Source organism: Lontra canadensis, unplaced genomic scaffold, assembly GCF_010015895.1.
Source record: "Lontra canadensis isolate GAN:19392208 unplaced genomic scaffold, GSC_riverotter_1.0 scaffold2, whole genome shotgun sequence".
NCBI classification, from domain to species: domain Eukaryota; kingdom Metazoa; phylum Chordata; class Mammalia; order Carnivora; family Mustelidae; genus Lontra; species Lontra canadensis.
In genome coordinates, this window is record NW_022630996.1 from 33,755,347 (window position 1) to 33,775,971 (window position 20,625).

The 20,625-nt window shown below is 44.1% G+C and overlaps 1 protein-coding gene across 1 annotated transcript in view; it reads left to right on the forward strand.

Moving 5' to 3' along the window:
* The window catches only part of AOAH (acyloxyacyl hydrolase), a 158,448-nt gene that overhangs the window by 47,837 nt on the left and 89,986 nt on the right, over positions 1-20,625 (forward strand). Inside the window, exons 5-6 of the mRNA XM_032871529.1 lie at positions 9,080-9,139; positions 14,493-14,563. Coding sequence (XP_032727420.1) covers positions 9,080-9,139; positions 14,493-14,563 — 131 coding nt within the window. The remainder of the gene's footprint in view (positions 1-9,079; positions 9,140-14,492; positions 14,564-20,625) is intronic.

Sequence of the window (20,625 nt, forward strand, 5' to 3'; positions counted from 1 at the left end):
CAATAAATGGATGGGACTAAAGACTAGCCATTTAGAAATAAAATTTAAGCTAAATGTTTATCTTTTCTTACGGCAAAATAAATCCCAAATAAGTTAAAGTTTGAATCATTAAAAATTAAACCATAAAAGAAGAAAAATCTGAGCAATTTTAATTGTAATTTATGATACAGAAGTCGTAAAGGGAGATATGAATACATCTGACTGATAAAAAACCTGCTGTACACAAAGTCAAAAAAATAGTAAATGGGGAGAATATTTTTGTAATATGCCACACAAAGAATTATTTTTCCACAATTCAAAGAGCTCTTATAAAATCAAAAAGAGAGGAAAAATGAGCAAAGGTCACAAACAATTAGTTCACAGAGAAAGAAGATCAAAGGACCAAAAATGTAAGGGGGAAATACCAATCTTCTCATGACAAAAAGAGTGAAAATTAAATGAAAGGCCAACTATCTCTTATGTATTTTGCCTCCGCAAAACTCTTTGAAGGTCATTAGACAAGAAATTATTGAAGAAACAGAAAGGTTTTAAATATCAGAGACTACTACATTAAATTGCTCCCTGAAGACTTGAAGGCTTAAAACGCTAACAGAACTGAGGAAAGCATTAAGCCCCGTACTCGGGTATATAGACTACTGTTCAATCTTTTCTCTGGGCATTTTGAGGTATCTTGACAGAGATACCATCCTCTATTTTGGTGTAAGCCCGTATTTGGAATCTTAGAGAATTTATCTACTTAGACTTGCTTAAAGACAAATTTGGAGGTCATTAAACTCATATGATCTTTAAAAGCTTCAAAACACAGCAGCAATAATGCAAATTTAAGTTACCCTTTCTGCTAAGTAGAAGAAATCAAATGATACCAAGAAAGGTACTAATATGGTATTCAAGATTTAAAAATGTTTCTTGCCTACTTTAGAAAAGTTTAAAAAAATAACAATTTTTTCTTGATAATATGCTCTTTTCTTTCCTTAGCTCAAGAAAAGCTAATGATTCTAGTGAATTTGAACAGTTCAAAAGATACTTCAAATTCTGACTTTTTTAAAATTTTTTTTTTTAAGATTTTATTTATTATTTGACAGACAGAGACACAGCTAGAGAGGGAACACAAGCAGGGGGAGTGGGAGAGGGAGAAGCAGGCTCCCCGCCGAGCAAGGAGCCTGATATGGGACTCCATCCCAGGACCCTGGAATCATGACCTGAGCCTAAGGCAGACACTTAATCATCTGAGCCAGCCAGGATTCCCTAAAGTTTTAATCAATGGTCTCCCAGTATCCACTCTTGGCCCTTGCCTTCACCTAAATAGTCACCCACATCAGAACTCAGTTCTGAAGTCATTTCCTCAAAGAAGCTTTTCGTGGCGCCCAGACTTCCTTGCCTTTCATCAGACCCCTTCCTTCTAGAACGTATTACAATTGTAATTAACAATTGCACAATAAGCTAAATAATTATACAATTATTATTTAACATCTGCTCCTTCTGTTAAGGTATAAATTCCATGGCAACAGATAACCCAGCTGTTGTATCCCCCAGGCACACGCTGTTATATGTGATTTCCCCAGAGCCCAGCACAATTCACTGCACTTATTAATCCCTCAATAAATATTTGTTGAATGAACAGTGGATCCATAGAGGTCCACATCTTATCGCCAGAACCTGTGAATGTTACCTTATATGGAAAAGGGAATCTGTAGATGGGGAAACTCTCCTGGATCATCTGGATGAGCCCCCACGTAATCCAAAGTGTCCTTATAAGAGGAGAGGCAAGAGGATCAGAATGTGAGAAGAAGATACGGCAACAGAGATGGACTGAGGAGGCCATCAGCCAAGGGGTGTGTACAGCCATGAAACACCAAAGAGGCAAGAAATGGATTCCCCTGGGACTACAACTGTTAGCCCAGCTGAAACCTGGTTTTTGTCTCCTAAGACTCATTTTAGACTTCCGACCTCCTCCGGAACTGTGACATAACAAATTGGTGTTGTTTGAAGCCACTATGTGGTAATCTGTTACAGCCACAATAGGAAACTAACACAGGTTAACTGTGAAACATTGGACAAGACTGATCTAGCAACCTGAATGCAAACGGAATAATAACATATTATTATTATCATAATAATCATAACAATAGCGACAACAAATAGAATGTTATGTTGCAAAACAGTTGGTCTAAACAACCCAATGACCAAACCACACTTACCATCTAACTAACCCACTTATTTGCCAGAAATCGTGTGTTTAAAAAGTAGGACAATAACCTGTAATAAGAACAGCCCATAGAGTCTAGCACTGGAGAACTTCTGTGCACGCAGACTCTAGGGAAGAAACAGTCAAAATATAACTGAAGAATGTTGGTTGTGAAGCCTTGGAGAATTCCAGCGCCGGCTCTTGGACTTCTCATCTCTAAAGCGGGATTAAGAACTGTTAATCCCCCCCACCCCACTGCTGTCAGTATAAGGTGAAGAGCTACAGCATATACAATGCCTGGTACAGACCTGGAAGCATCGAAGAACCCTGTATGTGTGCAGTGATGGTGGGAGACTCAATGGATGACAATGTCAGAAGAGCAGAATGGGAGTAGTGCTGTTTAAAACAATGCTTTTAAAAAAGATGCTGTCTGGGGAGAAGAATAAGGGTAGTATGATTAAATATATTAATGATACTAATAGCTCTATAATGCAGAGTAGCCCAGGAGAAGGAAAGAAGAAAATGTAGCTAACGGTAAAATACCTATGAAGAAGAGCTATTCAGTGATAAAAAGGGAATACATTTGAAGATGATGGCTTTTTTCTTTCATATTTCTGTCCCTCCCTTCCTCCCTCCCTTCCTTCGTGTCCCTGGAAGAAGAAGATGGCATGAACTGACTTCATTTTTTCCACACAGCTAAGAGTCATAAATGCCCTTTAGAGCTGGGCCTCGTTGGAACATGGAAATCAAACTGGGCTTTGGTAGACCTCATCCTATGTATTGGAAAATCACCACTGTAGGATACAGTGGAATATAGATACAATAACAGATGAGCAGATCCCGCCCAAAGGCCAGACATGCCAGGATTTCATAAAATCTTACAAGTAGAGGCGCTTCCCGCCTCTGTCTTTCTACTTAATAGAAGTCACCTCAAAGGGTTTTACCTCCCTTCTCTTGGCTCTTCTAGTCTGCCTTACATTAGAGGTATCCTGTGCTTACTGCCTCCAGTGGTCAAGTCTTTGGAGATAGCGTCTCTCAAGTCTTGCTCCGTTTTTGAATCAACTTACACCATTAAGTATGGGGGTGTGGGAAAAAACCTGTCCTAATAAACTTCTCGAAAAGATCCAAGTAGATCAATGAAATCCCCTACCCTCAAACCCTCCCGTGTACGTGCCTGCTCTTTGACAATAAAAATCTCACCTCTAAAATCATCATTTCACTTCCCAAGGGGCTTTCTCCTTTGTGGGTACCTGTCACTGTTGTCAGGAGTGTGAAGTGAACAAGAGGCACTTTCTGTAATTTTTAAATCTACCTGCTGCTATAATTGATAGTAGAGAACGCAATTGCTAAAAATTGTTCACCGTAGAAACTCGTGCCTAAAAACACTAATTTTTACTTCCTTCACTCCTGAGTGTACCAGGATTTAATTATTTAACATCACAAAACCTGAGAAGGCCCAATTAATGAATGTGTCTTGTCCAATTCACCAATACTCCTAAAATGTCGGGAGAAATGATATCGAGTTCTGGAGCATTCCCCGTACACTGTGTTCTTTGCCTGTTTCCCCATCATAGACAATACGGTACACTACGCTTTGGCTGAAAGATTTGAACGTTTGGAAATGCTTTCCTAACTAGAGCTTCTTAACACAAAGTAGCTGAAAGCCTTGAATATGCTAATGTGTGTTAGGGCTCTCTCAGAGGAGCATTTAGTTTGCAGATTTCCCCAACCTCTTCAACTTAAAACAACAACAGTTTTCCTTTCTAGCACACCTATTAACATCTCCCAGAGGGGGGTTAAAAGCACAGGTTTTGTGCCCAGGGGGTATGAACCGAATCTGGACTGTGCCCCTCACTGGCTCTGTGACTTTGGATTTCAGCCACTCTTAAGACTCCGTCTACCTCATCTGTAAAACAGGAATAATGGTACTTATTACTTAACACTTGCTACATTGTATTCTAATTACATTTTATTGCCAATCGTCTCTCCCAGGTTATAAAACCCTTGATGAGAAGGATTATGTCTCATTCACTATTACAACCCTAATACATAATTTGCCACACAGCATAATCAGTAAGCGTTTGTGGAATGAAGGAATAGAGTGGATGACAGCCCAACAAAATGACTGACTGAATGACTCTCTTTCTCTCTCATGATCAGTCCTACGCTGGCTACAATGTTTGTACTTGCATTTCCACAAACAGGTGCATGGGTTGTTGGCCTACAGAGCCACATCTCTCTCCCGACCCTGTGAGCCTTTGCATGAAAGCACCCCCCACACACATGAATTCCCCTTGCATTCCCTTAAGCCCTGGTGAAACCTTGGGAGTCATATATTCTCACTTGGTTAAAATTTCAGGCTTACTTTGTTCTCGGGAAACAGTGTGGTCGCGGTGGAAAAGGTGTTGGAGTCTAGAGACTTGAGTACTATCTGCTCAGTTTGCTGAGTGGCCCTGCTTATATTATGTAACCTCACCACTTTCCACTCAGGGTGGTTTTGAAGATCATTGAAATATAGCATCCATTTTTGTAGGCTGATGTTGTAATTATAGTAATTTTTCCAGCTATGCATTAGTGACATAACGACTCAAAACCATCAGTTGCTGTTACAATAATGTGCTTACCACATGCAAGGCACTGCGCCAAGGGCTTTCTTGTTCATTTTACACACACACACACACACACACACACACACACAGTATTATCTCCATTTTGCAGGGGAGGACAGTGAGTCTCAAAGTGCTTAAGTAACTTGCCCAAGGTCCCACAATTAGTGAATGGCAAAGCTAGGATTCAAACCCGCAAGTGCTCTGGATTCCAAACTCACTTTAAATAGAAGATGATGATGGAGACCGTGACCTGGTGATTGGTACAGCATTTAAGTATCTTTCATGGAAGATCCGGAGTCACCGAACCTCTCCTCTTGTCCAAAGCTTTGGGCTGGCTCTGGTCTGCATGAGCACTTGAATCATTCTAGGCAGATGTCTTTTGTGAACAACCATGGCTATGTGTTATTATATGCTCTGATGATCAAGCAAAAAGTGGACCTCCCCCCATCTTGTAGCCTACTGGGACACGGTGCCATATCATCCTTGGAATTTTCCAAATTCTTTAGTAAAGAAATGCACTCTACGTATCCATGGTTCTTGGGATTCTTAAGCTCTCACGCTGAGAGCTTATTTCTCTGTAAGCCTGTGTGGGGCCCTCCTTGGCAAGCCACTCGTGAGAATGTTAAAGAGACCCTGTAGAGGATTTGAGCCTGGAATAGGAGCCACTCTAACTAGAGGCAGAAAGTAATGAGAAACTGGAAAGGATCAACCATGGAAAGTTGCAGGATCAAATGAATACTCCAGAACCAAGCTCCTCATTGTTGATGGAGAATCTGCTTATGCCTCAGATGATTGCTCTGAGTCATAAACCCCAGTATGGCTTCCAACCAGAAAGGGGTCATATCCAGCTCACCATCTAGCCCCAAATGTTCTCTGCAACCCCTGATTACAGTTGCCCCCTCCATTCTGAAGTCTTAATTTTTTGGAGGATGCAAGAGTGGTCCTCATACTTCAGAAGCGGTGCCATAAGCACCAGATTGCCAACAGTGAAAGGTTACCAATGAGAGAGAGTAATTATCTTCATTTGCCCATGGCTAACAATTTGCCCATTTGCCTGTCATCACAACAAGCAAAAAAATTAGCTTTTCCAAGTATCTTTCTTTTAAGTTTTTAAAAAGATTTTATTTATTTGAGACAGATACAGAGAGCATGAGCAGGTGGAGAGGCAACAGGAGAGGGAGAAGCAGGCTCCCCGCTGAGCCAGGAGCCCCACTCGGGGCTCGATCCCAGTGTCCTGGGATCGTGACCTGAGCCGAAGGCAGATGCTTAACCGACTGAGCCAGGACACTGGGATCGTGACCTGAGCCAAAGGCAGATGCTTAACCGACTGAGCCACCCAGTTGCCCCTCCAAGTATCTTTGAAGCCTTATATCCATTTTCTTCAGGGGACAGAAGATCAGGCCCGGTATCTATATTCTCTTTTTTATGTTGACATTGTGCACTTGAACTGTGGGAGCAAGTGACGCTCTAGTCAAGCCAGGTCCTGACGATCCTGCCCTCGGCCTTCCAGGGAGGTCGACAGAAGCATCATCACACATGGCACTATGGGGGTCAGAAGGTATTTGGTGCAGCCCTTGTCACTGGGCTTTTGGTTTGTTTGTTTTGCTTGCTTGTCTTTATCCCTCACTACACATCGGTCCCCTCAGAGAACCGAGCCAGATGAAACACAAATTAGCCCCCTTAAGGGGACCCAAGTGGCCTGTCCTACAAGGACCCTGCTGAGGCCTCTTTCTGCCCCTCTCGCTTCTGCTTGCTGTGCTCCTTCCTCATCTGTCTCCTCCACTACCCAGAAACCCTGGGAGGGCAGGAATGTCTCTTCTCACCAGATCTCCAGTGTTCTCACTGTGTCACTATGCCATGATCATGTTTTTGTTTCTTCAGGAAGGAACAGGGCAATATATATTGATTTCTTTTTAAAAAGCATGCATTGCTGAATTTGTGTTCATTATCGAAAATTTAGAAAATGCAAGAAAGAACCAAAAAGGAAAAAGGTGTCACCTGCAATTATTATGGCATATTTCTCTGCAGGATTTCTTTTCTCTGTGTGTAAAATCTGGGAGCCTCTTTTCCTTGATTAACATAATATCCTACAGGTTTTCTCTTGCTTTTTATTTACATATCAGTTGAGCATCTAGTGTGTAGCATGGACAGTTTTAGGCCCTTCGGGTGCTTGAGCTGAGCTTTAGAATGAAAGGGGTATTTCCAAGCAGAGAAGCAGGGGGCACATAATTAAGGTGGTGGGACACCAACGTTACATTACGGTATTACAGAGAATGAGTTTTAGGTTAATGAGAGCAGCCAAAAAGGGCACTGTGACAGAAATTTGCGCCCAGATCCAGTTTCTTATAATGACCTTGCCCAAGAGGCTTACTTACCAGAGAGCTTCCAGGATTTGTGAGAATTTCCAGAAGAAGCCAAAATTGCATTCACGCATCTAGGTTTTTAAAGGGAGGATTATAATGAATTGTTTTGGGGCTGTTGTCAGCCAATCAGACTGGACACTGGGTGTGGTGTTGGAGCTCAGTCTACAGGTGCCCCTGAGGTTGTACCATGACCTTGGCCCCTTTATGGATGGATCATAAGGAAGTCTGGAAGTCCTAGGGAGAGGCTGTATGGCCAGATCGATGATGGGAACCCTCAGGGGCTCAGGGACATGGGTGTTCATTAACTGGCACATTCATGGTTCAGTATTTTATGAAACATACACTGTACAGGGGCGTCCTGGTGACCAGACTGACCCGGAGAGCAGCTTCTCTTCTCAAGTTGCTAACATGCGCTCTTAGATGCCAGTGGGCCTGCTGCCTCTGACACAAGAGGCTTGGTTTGTCCTCCTTTGAATTTGAGCTGGAGGAGTGTGATGTGGGGCAGAAGCCAGGGAGAGAGTTTCAGAGCCAGCCTGTGGAGGGCAAGCTAGCTCTTGTGGCTAGCTTTGCTCTCCTCCTTCCTAAAGCACCTGCTGGCAAGTTGGCTCCAACCCAAGCTCACACCGAGCGGTCACTCCTCCACCCACGTTCGCTCCGCATGGCTGAGGTCTTCGGAATACCACGGTGCTCCATAATGGAGGGAGGCATCTCCCCAGAGGTGAAGAATACACAAAGGGGTCAAGCCGGGACACAAGTCCTGAACGTCCATTAGCAGCAAGAGCCACATGTCCCAGGACGCCTCTCCTGCTGTCAGCCAGCTCCAGAATCCCATTCCAGTCCCCGTTCTTTCTGCTAAAATGCAGGGGCAATGTTCTCAGTTTCCTGGAGTGAGAACTATGGCACTCTCCCATAATCCCAGCTTCCCTACTGATGTGTGTGAGGGGACATCCAGAGCTGAAACAGAAATTTTCCAACCAACCCATCAATTACTGAGCTGGGGATTATTGGGGCAGGCCTTGGCCTAGGGCTTTACATGCATGATGTCCTGTCATCCTCCCGGCACCCCTAGGAGGTAGACATCATCCCCATACTATAGATGACAACAATAGGGCTTTCTTACATGTTAAGGAAGTCAATCTGTAGATCCTGAAGGGCTCAGAGTTTAACTTGCTCAAGGGCACACAGCTAATACTCAGTAGACCTAGGGTTTGAACCCCAGTGTGCAAACCATCACCCAGGCTCTCCTAGGTCTTACAGAGAGCAGCACGAGGAAGAATGTGGTTAGGTCCAGACGGGGGGGGGGGTGTCAAAAGGTTTGGGAAGCGGCGCTGGGAGCACCTACCTCTTTACACATGGAATGTGAACTAAGAAGATACACCTGGTTGCTGTAGACAGGGCTAAAAGAATGGGGGTGTGGAACCAGAAGAGTTTGTGCATGGGAGATGGGGTGTTACCTTGTGTGGGAACAGTCACCACTCAGGTGAGCTGTTGGCAGCCTCCTGCCATGGGGTTTCCAGACACGAGGAGGAGGTATCTAGAGGCCTCCACAGAGGAGAGCAGATGGGAAGGTAAAAGTTCAGACTGGGTCTCTGCCAGACCTGGCTCTGCGATCTTCACCCAGTTTCTTAGCTTTCCTGCATCTCAATTTCCTCATCTTAAAAAGGTTGTATCTCTCAGAGCTGTTGTGAAAATTAAATAAGATCCTGTTTGCAAAGTACTTAGCCTGGCATCTGGCACAGAGTAAATCCCTTAATAAAGAGTTATTAGCATGAAATCGCCTTCTCACAAATTTTTTTTCCACAGTTTTATGGAATCATTTCTTTACTGCAAACTTACGGACTTTAAAAGCCCTAACTTCAGAGAAGACATACAAAGAAGAGATGAAGCGCAAGCTGTAATGTTTTCTAACTTTGTTTTTATAGGAGCCATGGAAATTTACATTAGAGAAGGCGAGACAGATTGTGAAGAAATCCCCTACTCTGGTAAGCAATGCATGAGAAGAATACCAGCATTGTGCTGGGTGCCTTCATCTTCCCCTTCCCCTGCTCTTATACCCCTAAGGCTACTCCAGATCCATGCCCACAACACACCACAGCTGCAGTGAAGTAGGAAAGTGAGGGCTCCCCCGCTGCCTTTTTCTCCTCCCTCTCTCCCAACAGCAGTGTTTCTCAAACCGGGCAGTACTGACATTTGCGGCATTGTCCTGTCCACTGTAGGGTGTATAGCAACATCCCTGTCTTCTACCCACTAGATGCCTGCAGCCACATCGCCCTTCCTCAGTCGTGACAACCATGAATGGCTCCTGATGTTGCCAAATGTCCTCTGGTATGCGCAGTTGAGGACTGCTACTCTCCAGTAGGCCATTTTAGAGGAGGCTCTAGTCTTCTGACCCTCCACTTTTTTTTTTTTTAAGATTTTATTTATTTATTTATTTACTTACTTACTTATTTGACAGAGATCACAAGTAGATGAAGAGGCAGGCAGAAAGAGAAGGAAGCAGGCTCCCCACTGAGCAGAGAGCCTGATGTGGGGCTTGATCCCAAGACCCTGGGATCATGACCTGAGCCGAAGGCAGAGGCTTAACCCACTGAGCCACTCAGGTGCCCCTGATCCTCCACTTTCTAAATATGTGACTTCAAGCTGAGCCTCAGTTTCCCTCTCAGCAAGATAGAGACAGTGGTAGTGCTCCTTTGTCAAAGCATGGTTGTGAGGATTAAGAGAACAGGTGTCAAGTGTTGGTTTCATGCCTGGAAATTCTCTAGCACTCAGTCAATACCATGTTTAGTTCAAATTGATTATCATGGAGTTAAGTATTTGACTTAGGCCCTGAATGCAAATGAGCCCCAACTGGATAGGAAGCAGAAAAGTAAACCTTCAAAGAACCAAGTCTCCCTCCATGCTAAAGATCCCGGCAATAAGGAAGCATTCCTCAGAGATGAGAGGGCATGGCCTTCATCCTCAGCCTCTCCCTCATCATCCTGCTCGTCATTCCCCCTGATGCAGTACATTTAAGGTAATCTTGATTTGGCAGCACAGAAATAAGGAGGAGGAAAAGCCCTCATAGCTCAGCTTGCCAGACTTAGCAAATAAAAATAGAGGAGACCAGTTAAATTTGAATTTCAGATAAACAATGAATAAATTTTTTAGTGTAAGTATGTTTGGTGCCATATTTTTCTGGCAACCCCACTCTTGGGGGGGCATATGGGTTTTGATATACAAAGCTGGGATGCAGGGAATGGCATTATTCAGGCATTTCTACGCAATCAGTTAATCAATCACAATATTGCCAACCATTATTTAATTCAGTGAGTAATTAAAGACCAGCAGTAGTGGGTTAGCTAATCAACTGAAGCCATAGAAAGGGAACATCATAGGAAACCCTTGACCACCTTCAGAGCTCTAAACAAAACTGGAGAACAATATGATCCTTCTTTCCTTCTCCCCACGCGTCTAAAAACTTCTTCTAGGAGCATTGTTAACTCCACCAGCGCAAACTGCCTTGGCATTAGCTCAGAAGCTAATTAGGATTTTATGATTTGTCGTTTCTGTCATCAGAATTGCCAGCATAATTCATAGGGCCAGATTCTAATAATTCCTAGTGAGAAGCCAAAAACAAAAAACCAAACAAACTACCAAACAATAATACAAAACTCCTCAAAAACCTCCTCCAATTTATGTACTCTCTAGATCAAAGCTATCAAGGAAAAAATAATCAGAAAATGCCAATAAGTGTCTCTTGAGTTACTGCTCAGATGATAGCAGCTGCAATTAGTTACATTGTAATGGCTGGTCTAACAGCAGACCTGGCTGGGATGTAGAAAGACACATACAGTAGGTTTCATATCATTTCAGCACAGCCTATCAGACTGGGGAAAAGTGAAGTATTGTGGAAGGGAATGTTCCAGAAAATATCTGCATCTCTGTGAGGTCCTGAGAGGCTCCTCATGGATCTAGCAAAAAACTGAGCATCTAAGTTTTAGAGTACCTGAGTTGTGGAATCAATTTGTTGGATTCTCACAAAAACTCATAGAAACTAGTATATTTTTGTTATCAACCCTGTTTTATAGATCAGAGAACTAAGGATCAGGTATGTTAAGTAATACACTCATTCCCCATAGCTAGTAAAGGGAGAAACCCATCATTTAAATCCAGATCTAGCTACTTCCAAGTTCCCACCTTCTCCATTATGCCAATAGCTCTCAACCTCCTCAACACTAACTTTCAAGAAGCACCATTCACATCACAGGCTATGTAGGTTAAAATTATGCAGTGCATGACCTGTGCAACTGTACCTGACATCACTCATCAAAAACCTACCTACCTAACAGAATCATCTTCCCCGGTGCAATTAAAACCAGGTAAAATAATATGTAGCAAGTGTTGAAAAGCACTTCACCATGCAGAAATCCAACTTCATTTTGGCTGTGTATTGAAGAGTAGTTGTTCTCTCCCCTTTGACCTTCTGTTTACCCCAGTCACCACATTTTTTTTTCTTTATTCAACCCCTGTGTATTGTTCTGTTTTCATTTAACATCCTGGTGCATGGGAAAGCTCAGGATACAAGCAGAAACTGGTTCAAATAGATTGCTAAATGAAGATACTGCGTGGCTCCTGTGCCCAGGGACAGCCCAGACTGAGACTTTCATTTAAATGGGATTACATGCCGCCAGGTGCAATATTTTAAAACCATTGCTGAATCAATAACAGCCCTCATTTTGCCTCTGTCTAGCAAAGTTCAAATTGAAAGGAAGGGGCTGGCAAACTGCAAGGGAGGAACTCTGCAACATTACTCTGTGTCTGTCTCATTTCTCTTTGCAAGGAAAGGATAAGAGGTTAGTCCTTCCCATGCCATGTGATGAAAAGACTGGATAATTAAAACCTCTGTCTGGACAGTAGGAGTTCAGGGTGGGGGGACCAGATGGTCCCTGGGCAAGCTTCATCGTCTATTATACACACCCTATACCCCATTTCTGCACAATGAATGTCAGAGACAGCCGCAGCCTTCAGTTGAGTTCTGACAGTGAACAGCTGTGCAGATATAACATTTAATTCTTTTGTACTTCTTGTGCAGTAATAATAAGGCTATCCATGTAAGTTTTTCTGAGGTATTGGTTACATCAGTGTTAAAATCTACCTGGTCGTTAGATTAATTAGACCGGGGCCTTCAGGTTCAAGTAAATATTCAAAGACAGAGCTCAGACATTCAAATGCAACCTGACTTTGAGCTCTGAGTCTCAGAATGTGTCTGTGTTTCCAAACTGCCACACTTGTTGCCGTATAATTTCATGCTCGTGTTTGCTTTATGGTGTGTCCACAGTGCTCGTCTCTCTCTGTTACCAGGTCTCTGGACTCAACCTTCTGAACACCCCTCCTTTGCCTGACATCCCCCTCCTCCCGCCTTACAGCAGTGGTTCCCAGTCAGCAGCAACTTGATCCTCCCCACCTCTCCCCTGAGGACATTTGGCAATGTCTGGTGACATTTTGGGGCTGCTTGCATCTGAATGGCAGGGTGCCAGATACACTGCTAAACATCCCACCAGGCACAGCGCAGCCCCACAACAAAGACTTATTCAGCCCAAAATAGCACTAATGCTGAGATTAGCAACCCCAGAATCGGGTCTCTCTGCCCCAGCTCACCTCCTCCGGGCCACCCTCTCACCCCCAGGATACCTTCCTGAAATACCAATCGGATCCCTCAGCTAACACCTTCAGTAATCACTCCATGGGGGAGAGCACACAGTGCGGCATCCCAGACTGGTCATGGTGCCTCCTCGCCTCCAGGGTTCACCACGTCCTTGTGCTCCGCATCCCCCAGCCAGGGTGAGACATTCGGCGGTCCCCTGATGCCACACCTCACACTTCCACGGCCCCTCACAGGGCGCTCCCTCTGCAAAGCCCCAGGCTTCCCCCGCTTCAGCAATTACCTCAGTAACCTGGGACCTTGATAAAAACACAGACTGATTCAACAGGTCTGCTGTGGGGCCCAAAACTCTGCATTTCCGGAAGTTCCCAGGCACACTTTCTGGGTTTGTGATCACACTTTCATCAGTGGTTCTCAAACTTTAGCAACCATCAGAATGACCTGGAGACTTGGAAAACACTGATTCCCGGGACCCACCCCAGGCTTTCCAAGTCAGTAGATCAGGGAGGGGTGCACAAATTGTACCTGTAGCAAGTCTGGACCACACATGGGGTCACAAAGCCTAGAATATCTGTCCCTTCCTGCCAGCATCCTTCCTACGGGACTTCTCGCTCATCTCCTGCCTCCTCCACTGGGTTTCTAGACAGCTGTGTTAATGCCGGGACCACTGCGGACATCCCAAAGCACGCCGAGAGCTGAGATGCTCACCCCTGCACTCCCCTAAGCAGCAAGCTTGATGAGGACAAGGACAGCCTCTTCTGTCTCTGTATCTTACATGTGGATGGGGCACCAATAAGGATTGCTCCTGTCATTCTAGAAAGTTGAACAAACCTCACAAAGTTTTGCTCAACTTTGATTCATAGCATGGAAATGAGTTTGCTCTGTTCTCCTCTGTCAGGGTCAATGTATCCCCAACACTACTGATCCAACTCATGGCCGTCTGAAGGACTCTTCTGGCTGGTGAAAATCACCCCTCTCTCCCTGCTCACCAATCAATGCTAGTTTCTAACTTTTTCAACCCTGTTATCTTTTACTTTCATCTGAGGAACTTACCATGGAAACCACGATCATTGTAAACGTATCTCTTAGTCAAAAGCCAGGGCTTTCCATCCATCACACGGCGCGAGTCTTATGGGAACTGCTTTCTGAAATCCCTTGCTCACGACGCTTTATCCATCCACCTCACCTGCTCCCACGGCACCACCCAGGAAAGGGCGCTTCCTCCTTCCTTCTTCCCAAGCCCTGGCATGTCTCTCCAATTAGTCTTGTCTTTCTCTTATAATAGGCTGGGATTATTCTGTTGGAACACGTTCTTTTTTCAAACCCTTTCTCAAAGCCCTTGGGTACAAGGAGGGAGAAGAAAGTTGTTGCACAAGCGGGACAGATCATGGTGGGCCAGACCTTTTGGGGAAGAAATGGAGCATAGGTGAAGGGGGGAGTCGCAGGTGGCAGGAGGAAGGGGAGCTGAAGGCTGAGACCCCAGCAAGAACAAAGGCAAGGAGACAGAGTGAGGACAGAGCGTGCAGACAGAAACAAGAGGTCAGTTCAGTTAAACGAGATGGCCCAGGTTCTAAAGGAAAGAGGCTCCCGAAATCTAGACTGTGGAGCCGGCAGGAGAAAAAGGAGCTTTATAAGTTGCAGGGCTATTCCATGAATTAAGCAACTCTTTTTGTTATTTTTGTTTTCCTCTCCAGAAACATTCCAGAAGTAGTTCTGATATTTGTTCCCTCCCATTTTTGGCCAAGATCTGTCAGAGGATTAAATCGTACGTATACTAGTCCTACCTCCCTGAATACTGGCATGAGATGGCACCGTTGGTTGTCCCTGTTTTCCAATGACTAAAATAATTGTCAGATGCAAAAGGCACCTTCCTGAAGGTGTGCATTGGGCGTGTCTCATACCATGACTTGTACAGAAACTAAAAGACAAATGAGGTCTGCACAAATCATTTTGGAAATCCACTGTGTAACAGTATCTTTGAACCAAAAATCTGACTTATCCCCTGGGCTGGCAGGCAGCCTGCTGGTGAAACTTCTGGGCAGCTTGGTGCACATCCGTGCCACACATGGGGACAGCCCCTCCTTGCTGTGTAAGATGCAGACAAGGTCAAGGTTGGCGCCTCGTCATGAAAGGAGCTCTGAGCATGTTTAGTCCAAGGCACTCACGAGGCTGGAAAGGGACTAATTTATTTCACAGAACCCAACCCATTACCTGAAAGCTCTGGCTCAGAAATGTATATACAGTGTTGCCAATGCAGAGACACTGTCCCAATTCCCAGGACCTCCTGTCTCTATTTAAATCCCATACCCCAGCTCTCATCTGAGTCTGTCCCATACCCCAGCTCTCATCTGAGTCTGGGGTTATGCTGGGTGTCATCATAATCACTGTCCACAGCATTAAAAGATGCAGTGGTGTGCCAAGAGGGACATTGGACCAGGAGGCAAAATAGCACAAGCTCTACCTTGCACTTGGCCACTTTCCTCATGTGACAGTGGCTGCTGTCCCACAGCATACGGTCACTGCTGTGGGTGCCACACATGGAACATGCAAACCTGTCCACATTAGTTCTCATAACAACTTTGTGAAGCAGGGATTGTTATTATTCCTACTGGTTTTCCTAATTGTTATTATTCCTACATTAAAGGACACTGAGTCTTAAACAGATCATTTCTCCCAGCTGCCCTGTGTGTGTGCTCCATCTAGCTCCCCTTGCAAGGGCTTGGATGTGATTCAGGCTGCACATCTGGACTCAGAGGCTATAGTCATTTCCTAGGGCAGCAATAATAATATACCTACAAATTGGATGGCTTAGAGGAACAGAAATGTATCCTCTCCCCCATTCTAGAGGCTGGAAGTCTGAAGGCGGGGTGCTGGCAGGGTTCCTCTGAGACTCTGCTCTAAGAGTGTCTCCGACTCTCTGGGTCAAACCCTTCCTTGCCTCTTAGCTTCTGATGGGAGCCCGCAATCCTGCTGACACTCCAGTCTCTGCCTCCAGCCTCCTCCACGGCCATCTTCCCTGTGTGTCCGTCTTTCCCTTTTATGCAAATACCAGTCATACTGGATCAGGGGCTGGGCTCGTGGCCCCATCTTGACTTTGTAACATCGGCAAAGACCCTGTTTCCAAGAAAAGGTCACATTCATAGGGCCTGGGGGTTAGAACTTCAACATGACTTCTTGTGAATACAATTCAACCCATACGAAGAGGCACTTTTTCTACATCCCTCCGTCCTTTATCTCATGAGTTTCATGAGTTTCAATCCACTAAATATCTCCAGTCTGCTGTGAAAGCTTCTCAGGGGAGGAGGAGACTATCTTCTGACCTACATTCAAAGCCTCTTAGAGATCCAAGAGTTTAAAACTTCCTAGTTCATCTGCCCACATGAGTTCCTATAGGCCAGCTATGCAAAGTGCTGATCTGGGTCCTGGAAACAGGATCAGCCCCACTTTTCATGACTAGGGCTGGATGCAGAGACTACCATGACATGGGGAGCAGAGGAGAAATAGACAGGAAAGAAGATGCTGGAAGGCTGAGATGCAGGCAGCTCCCTAGGCCCCCAGTCGTTTCATCATGCCTAACTCTTACTGAATTGAGACACCCTGTCCCCTCCTTCTTGAAGTGTCATTGCATTTTCTACCTCATACATAGGCCAGCAGAACCCAAAGTGACAATTCTTCAATTGAACCAACTTAGAAAAATTGAATTCAAGAGCATCTGTCACCAGGGATTTTCCTGGCGCTATTTAAAAGGGAAATTTTTCTTTTATGAAAAAGCAAAAGCAGTGTGTTTTTTCCTTCTTTCTAAAAAATAATTGTGCTTCTGATATAATTTGCACCAGATCACAATTTATTCAGTGCTTTATGATTTACAAAGCACATTTAAATGCAGCCTCATTTATTCTTCAAAGCAACCAGTGGCTTAGTAATAATAACAATGACTAAACATTGTCTGATAAGGTCTCTTGTCAGTGCAGCCCTACAAGGCAGATGGCATCATTGTCCCCTTTCTAAAGAGGTAAAGTCTTTTGCCCAAGGCTGTGATGCTAGTAATCAATAAATCTGGCATTGGAACCGAGCAGCCTGGTTGCAAAGGCCAGGCTCAGAGCCACTCAGTTGTCTGTCCCTTGACTTTTCACCCCACTTTTGGATGAGCAAGTAGGTTCTAGCATATTGGATGTCTGACCCCAAAGCATAGTCAGCAGATGGTAGAGATAAGGCCTACCTGTCTTTTATTACATAATCCTTCATTAAAGTCCCTTCCAAGAGTAATGCCTTTCCTGTTCTGTGCCTCTTCTGCCTCATCCTGCTTGGTCTAATGCCTTCAAAATACAGTGACGGTGTCCCCACTGTGGGCAGTTTCCTAGCTCCCTGCTCCCCAGCATTTGGCTAGCCCTCCATACCCCAAGCTCACCAGTGCCTGCTCAGGCACCCCGTTCTTCTAGGCCTCTCCCCATCGGGCTCCCATACCACCCACAGCTCTTAGAGGGTGGGGACACCATCTCTTAGTAAACCTTTTATCCTTGTACTTAGACACTTTGCTTCCAATTAGTAGGGACTCACTGAAGAAACAAGGCATAAAGAAAGAAAAGGCACTATTTTACTAGAACAAAAATGTGTAGGATACCAAGCTACTACCATTGGAGCAATCAAGTTTTTTGTTCTTTTTTGTTTTGTTTTGTGCTAGAAAGAATTCACAGTGCCTATGCACTGTCTACTTTTTATGGTAACAATGGTAAGTCAAGAGAATCCCCTCTTAATAATCTTTTCTTGTTATTTAATTTCCGTAGCATAAACCTGCATGTGGATCATTTCACATAAAGGCATACAGACTACCCTAGCCCTTGTTAATTGCCTTTGTTCATCATTCTTTAATAGCCTTTGTTCATCATCATCCTTTTCTTTTCTTTTTTTACTTGTTCCTTCTTCCCCATGGCCCACTCCTCCCAACCATATCGGTCCCTGTCCCTGCCACCAAGGTGAGCCTGGGTGTATTCTTTCCTGGTTTTCTCGGCTCTCATTTCCTCTTGCAGAGATGCATCGACACATTCGCATGCATATTGAACAGAACCATTCCCAGCCCTGGAGTGTTGCCTGGGACTCAAATGTGAGACAGCTACACATGGAAACTTGATTCTCCCTAGTTTCCTTTTGTTGTAATGCCCCAGTTTCATGAAATAATTTTAGGGAGTTTGAACTTGAATAGCTATTCTATTATGTAATGAATAACATTCACCTGCATTATAGTTGCTCACTGGATCAAGCCCGCTAGCTTGACAACTGGCAGTCATAGAGCAATGGCTCTCTTGGAAATAGATTTTATATTCATCCCTGAGCAGGTCCCAGCCGACAAGGTAACTGGGCAGAACGCCGTGTGCCTCAAAATCTGAAAATCTGAAATCTGATTTGGGATGGCCCCAGAAACTAAAATGCCATAGGAGCAGATCCCTGCCTCCTGTTTGCCCAGCCCTAGAAATCATCCTTGGAATAACTGTAACCATTGCACAAAATAATAAAAAGCTAATGTTTTGTGAGTGTTTTCCACATACTTGGCACAGGTCTTTATGCTTCCCATGGAGCAACTCACTCTTTACAACAGCCCTAGGAAGCAGGTACTAATATTGGCCCCTGTTTTACAAATGAGGAAACAGAGGCACAAAAGATTAAATAATCTGCCTAAGGTTATATAGCAAAAAGATAGCAGACCTGGGATTCAAACCCTGAGAGTCTAATTTCAGAATCCAGAGCTATGTTAAGAGACTTCTCATGACTCTTTGTTCCTACTAGAACCGTCTTCACCCAATTATATGCCTTGAAAATGCTTTTTCATCCTTTGAATTTAAACTTAAGATTACCTTCTTCCCTGTATCGTATTAGAAGTGTTTTTGGCTCTTGATGCCCAACCCTTTTTAACATTTTCTCCATAGCATTGTATTTGCCTACTGATGAGTTGTTTGCCCCCATAAAGCTCCTCTAGCATTGGAAATATAGCTTATGCTCATTGTAATGTCTAACGTGGTGTCTGGCACACAGCAGGGACTCTAAAAATACCTATGGAATGAATTAATGTATGTTTCAGCCTACAACCAGGCATCTATAAGGATATATGAGTATCAGATTTAGATACAGTTTTTTGTTTTTTAAAGATTTTATTTATTTATTTGACAGACAGATCACAAGTAGGCAGAAAAAGCAAGGGGAAGCAGGCTCCCCGCCAAGCAGAGAGCCCAATGTGGGGCTCAATCCCAGGACCCTGAGATCATGACCTCAGCGGAAAGCAGAGGCTTAACCTACTGAGCCACCCAGGCGCCCCTAGATACACTTTTTAAGAAGTAATGTTAGTAAACTACAACAGTGTCTTATCTACAACCTTGGAGCCAGCTGTGATCTGGAATTCAGAATTTCCCAGATTTTAAGAAAATCAGTATATGGTGACCATAGGTTACCTAACATTCTAGTACCTTCTGATCAAACACATTTATATTCCAGTAGTGAAATGTATAAATATTCACACTAAGTAGGATAAAGCAGTTGAATTGCCTTATACAGTTCAGATCCAGTTACCACCAAATGAATTTTCTGCAAAGTTAAAAAAAAACAAAAAACTCAGTTTTCAGAACTCTTTGGATTGGAGACTATGAATGAGGGGTTGTGGAGTTTATGTAAATTGCAGTTCATGCTACTTTGGATGAGCAATCTTCTGTACTATGTCTAGAATGTATGGTTTATGTTAGTTACTTTGAGCCTTTCTGCTTATTAATTTGCTTCATCTGTTCATTAATTCATCTGCTTCATTTGTTCGTTAATTTAATGAACTCACAGTTCTAGAGACAGCTCATTGTTCCTTCAAACTCCCATCCTCAGGATGGCAAGGGTTGGGGAGAACTTTGGAGTACTAAGTGGGACCTTTCACCTAGCATCTTTCCCAGGCTAACAAAATAAGACTGTCTGGGTCTGTACGGTGTGTGTGTGTGTGTGTGTGTGTGTGTGTGTGTGTGTGTGTGTGTGCGCGTGTTTGTCTGTCTGTGTCTTTCCTCCTTTTCTCACCTAGAAAACTATACTAGCTGTCCAAGAGGTCAAATATGTACATGGGGGGAAGCGACTTACTCTCATGAGGCCATCTCCAGAGAAGCTTATGACCTAGACTCTGGGTCCACCATCCCCGAGTTAGTAAGACAGACTCCAAGACACCAGTTAAGCTCCATGCTGACTCTTGCTGAATCCATTTGCCCTGAGGCTCTCACAACTGCTGGAATGCTCTTGATTCAAAAGACCATTTAATAAATTCTGTAAAGCCTCATGTTACTCTCTACATTCTAGGCTCTGCCAATAGCCTCACCCTGCCATATGATGGCACTAGCCTGCTACCCCAGAAGAGATTTTCCTAGAGGGAAACAGTGCAAGCCATGCAGGAGCTGGGAAAAGTTTGGTAGTGAGGACACAGAGGGAGAGCCTCCCTCGGGTGAGGGGTCTGTGGCTTTAGCATGAATTTCCTTGGTCATCAATCATCCAAGGCTTTGGTTTTCCAGGTTCATGAATGGGAGTGAATGTTGCCAGCTCAATGCCTCAAGATTCTTTGAGTTAGTGGTTTAAAAGAGTAGATTTTAAGAAAAAACTTCCATCACAGAATGTGTAAAATGGCACAAATTCAATCTATAGTGTTGAGCTCATTGGACCAAAAATGCGGTTCCTTCCTCTCTGGGCATCTCAACATCAATATCCTGTCTTCTCTAAAATGTTGATGTAATTGTATCACTTCCCCATATGGGCCAAATTAATATCAGAGAGAAAATAGTTCTAATTAGGTGGAGAGCAGAGATTGGCAAAGTGGGG